Below are 8,022 nucleotides of genomic sequence, written 5' to 3'. Positions count from 1 at the left end.
GTCCATGTACAATGCTGTGATCACTTGTTAGTTCCTCTATTAATTTAAAGGTCCAAGAATATCAACAAACCCTTGTGTTATATTTAAGCAATAAGGCACGAGGGGGGTGTGGTATATGGCCAATATATCACGGCTATGGGCTGTTCTTATGCACGACGCAACCTGGATACAGCCATTAGCCGTGGTATATTGGCCATATACTACGGACCCTGAGTTGCCTTATTGCTGTTATGAACTGGTTACCAAGGTAACAGAACAGTAAAAAGTATTGTTTTGTCATACCTGTGGTATACAGTCTGATATCACAAACATTATAAACTAGGTGGTTTGAGCCCTGAATGCTGATTGGCTGAAAGCCGTGGTATATCTTTGTATCTGTATAGGTGCTGCGTCTAGACCAGTTATCATCATTGAGGGAAACGAAGGCGATGAGGTGGTCCTGCGGTGTGAGGCTGAAGGCTGCTACCCAGAGCCTGTCATGGAGTGGTGTGATGCTCATGGACGTGTCCTCTCTGCTGCTGGACCTACAGAGACATCCAGAGACCGTGAAGGCTGCTACACTGTGACAAGCCATGTCATCGTCCAGAACTCTGACAACAACACCTTCACCTGTCGGGTTCAACAGTTGGAGATCAAACACATGAAGGAGAGACGGGTTCATGTTCCAGGTGAGGGTCTGTTTTGGATATTTGAAAAAAGGCACTATCTGTAAAAAAATGTCCTGTTTAAAAGTCATTTCATGTGTATTAAGCATTAGGTATTGTAATAATTCTACATCCTGTGTTTCAGATCAAATGTTTCCTAAGACGTGTCATTCCTGCTGGCTGACAGTTGTAGTAGCAGTTCTTGTTACAGTTCTTGCTGGAGCTGGAGGTCTCTACCTGTTGATAAAAAAAAGGGATATTGACTATCAGAAAGGTAAGTCACACTTCCTGGTGTGGTGGTGTTATCTGGTGGAGTTACTTCCTGGTGTGGTGGTGTTATCTGGTGGAGTTACTTCCTGGTGTTATCTGGTGGAGTTACTTCCTGGTGTTATCTGGTGGAGTTACTTCCTGGTGTTTTCTTCCTTATGTGGTGGTGTTACTTCCTGGTGTGGTGGAGTTACTTCCTGGTGTGGTGGTGTTATCTGGTGGAGTTACTTCCTGGTGTTATCTGGTGGTGTTACTTCCTGGTGTGGTGGTGTTACTTCCTGGTGTGGTGGTGTTATCTGGTGGAGTTACTTCCTGGTGTGGTGGTGTTACTTCCTGGTGTGGTGGTGTTACTTCCTGGTGTGGTGGTGTTACTTCCTGGTGTGGTGGTGTTATCTGGTGGAGCTATAATATATTAAACAACCTAAAGAGAGAGGAAAGTCATGTCTGTCTACATCAGTGGTCACCAACCGGTCGATCGTGATTGACTGGTCCATCTCCAAGCCATTCCTAGTTTATCACCAAACATTTCTGTAAAACATCCAACGATAAAGCCTCGCGTTCCTATTTTTTTGTTTGTTTTTGTGCTGTTTGCAGTAGGTACATTTGATTCAGCAGCCCTGGTACCAGGAAGGCAAAGTGTTCCTATTTAGAACCATTTCATAGAGTTGAAGTCGGAAGTTTACATACACTTAGGTTGGAGTCATTAAAACGACTTTTCAACCACTCCACAAATTTCTTGTTAACAAAGTATAGTTTTGGTAAGTCGGTTAGGACATCTACTTTGTGCATGACACAAGTAATCTTTCCAACAATTGTTTACAGACAGATTATTTCACTTATAATTCACTATCACAATTCCACTGGGTCAGAAGTTTACATACACTAAGTTGACTGTGCCTTTAACCTGTTGGGGTAGGGGGCAGTATTTACACGGCCGGATAAAAAAACATACCCGATTTAAATCTGGTTATTACTACTGCCCAGAAACTAGAATATGCATATAATTATTGGCTTTGGATAGAAAACACCCTAAAGTTTCTAAAACTGTTTGAATGGTGTCTGTGAGTATAACAGAACTCATATGGCAGGCAAAAACCTGAGAAGATTCCTTACAGGAAGTGCCCTCTCTGACCATTCCTTGAGCTTCTTGACTCTGTTTATTGAAGACTGGGGATCTTTGCTGTAATGTGACACTTCCTACGGCTCCCATAGGCTCTCAGAAAGCGGGAAAAAGCTGAATGATGTAATTCCAGCCCCAGGCTGAAACACATTAGCACTTTTGGCAAGTGCTCTATCAGAGGACAATGGGATGAGGCGCGTGCACGAGTCGACCCCATGTTTTTATTTTCTATCGTCTTTGAACCTAAACACAGATTCCCGGTCGGAATATTATCGCTTTTTTTACGAGAAAAATGGCATAAAAATTGATTTTAAACAGCGGTTGACATGCTTCGAAGTACGGTAATGGAATATTTAGATTTTTTTTGTCACGAAATGCGTCGTGCGCGTCACCCATATTTACCATTCGGATAGTGTCTTGAACGCACGAACAAAACAGAGGATATTTGAACATAACTATGGATTATTTTGAACCAAACCAACATTTGTTATTGAAGTAGACGTCCTGGGAGTGCATTCTGATGAAGACAGCAAAGGTAATAACATTTTTCTTATAGTAAATCTGATTTTGGTGAGTGCTAAACTTGGTGGGTGTCTAAATAGCTAGCCCTGTGATGCCGGGCTATCTACTGAGAATATTGCAAAATGTGCTTTCACCGAAAAGCTATTTTAAAATCGGACATAGCGAGTGCATAGAGGAGTTCTGTATCTATAATTCTTAAAATAATTATGTTTTTTGTGAACGTTTATCGTGAGTAATTTAGTAAATTCACCGGAAGTTTGCGGGGGTATGCTAGTTCTGAACGTCACATGCTAATGTAAAAAGCTGGTTTTTGATATGAATATGAACTTGATTGAACAAAACATGCATGTATTGTATAACATAATGTCCTAGGGTTGTCATCTGATGAAGATCATCAAAGGTTAGTGCTGCATTTAGCTGTGGTTTGGGTTTATGTGACATTATATGCTAGCTTGAAAAATGGGTGTCTGATTATTTCTGTCTGGGTACTCTGCTGACATAATCTAATGTTTTGCTTTCGTTGTAAAGCCTTTTTGAAATCGGACAGTGTGGTTAGATTAACGAGTCTTGTCTTTTAAAATGGTGTAAAATAGTCATATGTTTGAGAAATTGAAGTAAAAGCATTTCTAAGGTATTTGAATAACGCGCCACGGGATTCAACTGGCTGTTGAGTAGGTGGGACGATTTCGTCCCGCCGACCCTAGAGGTTAAACAGCTTGGAAAATTCCAAAAAATGTCATGGCTTTCGAAGCTTCTGATAGGCTAATTGACATCATTTGAGTCAATTGGAGGTGTACCTGTGGATGTATTTCAAGTCCTACCTTCAAACTCAGTGCCTCTTTGCTTGACATCATAGGAAAAATCTAAAGAAATCAGCCAAGACCTCAGGAAAAAAAATGGTAGACCTCCACAAGTCTGGTTCATCCTTGGGAGCAATTTCCAAACGCCTGAAGGTACCACGTTCATCTGTACAAACAATAGTACGCAAGTATAAACACCATGGGACCACGCAGCCGTCATACCGCTCAGGAAGGAGACGCGTTCTGTCTCCTAGAGATTAACGTACTTTGGTACGAAAAGTACAAATCAATCTCAGAACAACAGCAAACAACCTTGTGAAGATGCTGGAGGAAAGAGGTACAAAAGTATATTTTTCCACAGTAAAACAAGTCCTATAACGACATAACCTGAAAGGCCGCTCAGCAAGGAAGAAGCCACTGCTCCAAAACTGCCATAAAAAAGCCAGACTATGGTTTGTAACTGCACATGGGGACAAAGATCGTACTTTTTGGAGAAATGTCATCTGGTCTGATGAAACAAAAATAGAACTGTTTGGCCTTAATGTCCATCGTTATGTTTGGAGGAAAAGGGGGAGGCTTGCAAGCCGAAGAATAAATGGCATCATGAGGAAGGAAAATGATGTGGATATTATGAAGCAACATCTCAAGACATCAGTCAGGAACTTAAGCTTGGTCGCAAATGGGTCTTCCAAATGGACAATGACCCCAAGCATACTTCCAAAGTTATGGCAAAATGGCTGAAGGACAACAAAATCAAGATATTGGAGTGGCCATCATAAAGCCCTGACCTCAATCCTATAGAAAAAATGTACAGTATGTAACTAATACTCATCATGCAATGGACATGACATTGAACTCACCATTGATTTCATGAGATCTGTCTCCTAAGGGGGGTTTGGGTGGTCAGCAGGTGTGTTGACTCACCAACAATGAGTTGAATGATGGTTTTCTGGTGGTCCAGCAGTGGAATGTAACAGGTGTAGTTTCCAGCATCAGAGAGTTCCACTCTGGTCAACTTTAAACTAGCGTTGCCGTTCTCTAGTTCTTCTTTAAACAGTGACGTTCTTCCCCTGAAGACTGGATTCTGGAGCACAAGATCGTCCTTCTCATCTCTGTAAAGATGGACCTCTTTTGGTTTTAGGTCTGGTCTCTGCCACTCTACTGACTGATACACAGCACTGACAGTGCTGCTCAGGGTGCAGGGCAGGATGGCATCATCACCAACTAAGGCCACAATGTGCTGAACTGTACCTGAAAGAAACAGATTACAGATTGATATACTTTGAGACAAAGCCAGATATACTCAGCAAAGAAAGAAACGTCCCTTTTTCAGGACCCTGTCGTCGTCCTACAAATGTGAACTTTACTCTCATAGACAATTCAATAAATCATCTCACTAAATAGTAGGGATCAGTTAGAATAATCGGTTTATTGATTAGTTGATCGGGGGCGTTTGAATCAATCACAGATATGAAAAAGGCTGCATTTCCACAGACAGCTGATCTCTCTTTAGTGAGAGCTTCCACATTATGCTAGGCTTCCTCAGGAGACACGGTTAAAAGATCCAATGTAGCCGTTTTTATCTCAATATCAAATCATTTCTGGGTAACGATTAAGTACCTTATTGTGATTGTTTTCAATTAAAATGGTCAAAAAGAAACAAAAATAGAATCTTAGCAAAGACACTTTTCTCAAGCAATAATTTATCTGGGACAGTCTGGGACTGGTCTGGGAGTGGTATGGGACTGGTCTGGGACTGCCTGAATGTAGCATTGACATTGTCCATATGTTGCCTTTCTAGATCCATGGACCTTATCCGTATATCAGCTCTGCTGCACGGCAGGTCTCCACTGCCAAGACCAGCAGCAAACGTCTGTGGGTTCCCTCATCAGTTATGCCAAGCACTAGCTTATCTCTGATCAGTTCATCTATTAAAGCACCATAGTCACATGTAGCTGCCTTTTCCCTTCGCCTAGTGACACAGCTGTCAATGGACTCCCCGTCCTCTGGTTTGCAACAACTGAAAACATAACGCTCGTAGATAAACGTACTTTGCTGGCTTAAAGTTCAAGAGCATCGAGAATAGCTGTAGCGTTACCATGCTGAGCTGCTGTTAGGTTCAGGTTGTGTTTGAAGCTAACTAGCATAGTCCTCCCATCCACCTCTAAACGTATCCCAGTTTGTGCTGGATGTCTAACCGCTGCTAACAACACTGAAGCTAACTAGCAAACTCACTCTAGCTAAGGACAAGTTTTACTCAAATAAGCATGTTTTTGGGGCGGTAAACCAGAACAGGTGACTCTAATTTGCGGAAAGCATGGTTAGTTATCCGACTCTGACACCATGTTTGAATGTTAAATAACGAGACAGAGGCATTGATGCGAGTAACCAGTCTTGTTCAGTATATTACAATACATCCGGGTATTTCAAGCACATCGGTAAAAACACTGGAGTTGCAGTAATTAACATTGACCACCAGATGGCGGTGCCACCTTACAGCCATAACAATAGGATCCAATCTGATGATTTGGGGAAACCGGTCCCTAACCCTGTTCCATTCTACAGATCCTGTGTTTAAGAAAGTAACGTTACAACTGCAAAACCCACATTATCACTAGTTATCAAACGTACTTACCGTCTGTGTCACTTGATGTTGATGATATACTAATGATGTACATTAAAAGTGTCCACAACCCGCAGACTGAATAAGTCTTCATATTGTCCGGTTAAAGACAGAAGTTATGTAGAACCTGCCTCTCTCCTAAACCGGTTAAAGACAGAAGTTATGTACAAATATAGGATCGTGTCAATCTATCTTCTACACGATACAGTGACCTGAAACCGCTGAGCTGTTGCTGCAAACACACTCTCCTTGATGAAGAAAGTCGCATTGCGTCAAACTCGTCACAGGAACCACTGGATATGTCTGATCACCGCCCAGCGGTCAGTACTGACTGGGAAGCGGTGTTTCACTGCGTGTTAGTGTACACGAAGGGAACCAATAACTAGTGGTCTCTCAACACACACACACACACACACACACACACACACACACACACACACACACACACACACACACACACACACACACACACACACACACACACACACACACACACACACCCCACCAGCCTGTCAAGTCAGATTGTATTGGTCATATACACATGGTCAGCCTGTCAGGGTGGGTATAATTTGTGGAACGGTCCAATAGGAATCTGTTCCAAAAACTTTGTAAATAACAAGGTTGCCAACAAATAACGCAAACAAAGTTGTATAGCGGCGGAATAAGAAACCGGGCAGGAAGTGGCCAATGTAATTCCGTTTTATTACTCACCACGTTTATTCAGAAACATGTCTGTCTTCATTCTGGTATCCTCCACCGTCTCTCGTTCGTTGTTTTAGTTATTATTTCCCGTGTGTCGGCATTCGGCAGGTAAACTCTACTGCTCCTCTATTAGGCTCCTCTATCAGGCTCCTCTATCAGGCTCCTCTATTAGGCTCCTCTATTAGACTCCTCTATCAGGCTCCTCTATCAGGCTCCTCTATCAGGCTCCTCTATTAGGCTCCTCTATTAGGCTCCTCTATCAGGCTCCTCTATCAGGCTCCTCTATTAGGCTCCTCAATCAGGCTCCTCTATTAGACTCCTCTATCAGGCTCCTCTATCAGGCTCCTCTATTAGGCTCCTCTATTAGGCTCCTCTATCAGGCTCCTCTATTAGGCTCCTCTATCAGGCTCCTCTATCAGGCTCCTCTATTAGGCTCCTCTATCAGGCTCCTCTATTAGACTCCTCTATCAGGCTCCTCTATCAGGCTCCTCTATTAGGCTCCTCTATCAGGCTCCTCTATCAGGCTCCTCTATTAGGCTCCTCTATCAGGCTCCTCTATCAGGCTCCTCTATTAGGCTCCTCTATTAGGCTCCTCTATTAGGCTCCTCTATCAGGCTCCTCTATTAGGCTCCTCTATCAGGCTCCTCTATTAGGCTCCTCTATTAGGCTCCTCTATTAGGCTCCTCTATTAGGCTCCTCTATGGTTAACATGTAACTTCACTAATGACTGCCTGCTCCAATATTTTATTAACTAGGTGGCTTGTACATAATTGTTACCGATGATACTGTATATACCAGCCTACTCCAAATACAGAAGCATACATTGTATTTTACCAAGTTTTCTCTGTCTTAATCCTGTTGCCCAAATATAGCAGGTAACGTGTGTCTGTGTCCAAGATGTTGAGTTAAATGTAATATATGCTTTGACCTATTTCAGGTAACCTCAAGATGCTTGACTCACTACAGCTGCTTCTGAAGAACTTTCCAGTCGTTTGTTCTTTACATTCCGACTTTACATTCCGACTTTGCATGTCTGTTTATTGGACATATATATTAGTGAGAAGAGCAACGTATGTAAAGCATCCCATCTGTTTTAAGGTGATTGTGTGTGTGGTGTAGTTCCTCTTGATGTGCACCAGGTGTCAGCACAGTTTCAATAATGTCACACCAGGTTCACAACATGTTTTTATGTTGTGAATACGACATGTGTAGACCTTACAGTGAAATGCTGAATACACCATGTGTAGACCTTACAGTGAAATGCTGAATACACCATGTGTAGACCTAACAGTGAAATGCTGAATACACCATGTGTAGACCTTACAGTGAAATGCTGAATACACC

General features: G+C 42.4%; 1 protein-coding gene across 1 annotated transcript; it reads right to left on the bottom strand.

Annotated features, from left to right (window-relative positions):
- Nucleotides 1-681: 681 nt before the first annotated feature.
- Nucleotides 682-6,192, bottom strand: LOC123738298 (myelin-oligodendrocyte glycoprotein-like). The gene is made up of 3 exons (XM_045713365.1): nucleotides 5,989-6,192; nucleotides 4,278-4,604; nucleotides 682-881 (listed from the first exon to the last, which is right to left on the bottom strand). The coding sequence occupies exons 1-3, from the start codon at nucleotides 6,068-6,070 to the stop codon at nucleotides 850-852; spliced, it is 441 nt and encodes a 146-aa protein (XP_045569321.1). The 5' UTR covers nucleotides 6,071-6,192; the 3' UTR covers nucleotides 682-849.
- Nucleotides 6,193-8,022: the final 1,830 nt, after the last annotated feature.

Source organism: Salmo salar, unplaced genomic scaffold, assembly GCF_905237065.1.
Source record: "Salmo salar unplaced genomic scaffold, Ssal_v3.1, whole genome shotgun sequence".
In the NCBI taxonomy this organism is placed as follows: domain Eukaryota; kingdom Metazoa; phylum Chordata; class Actinopteri; order Salmoniformes; family Salmonidae; genus Salmo; species Salmo salar.
This window is presented reverse-complemented; position numbering and strand designations above follow the sequence as displayed.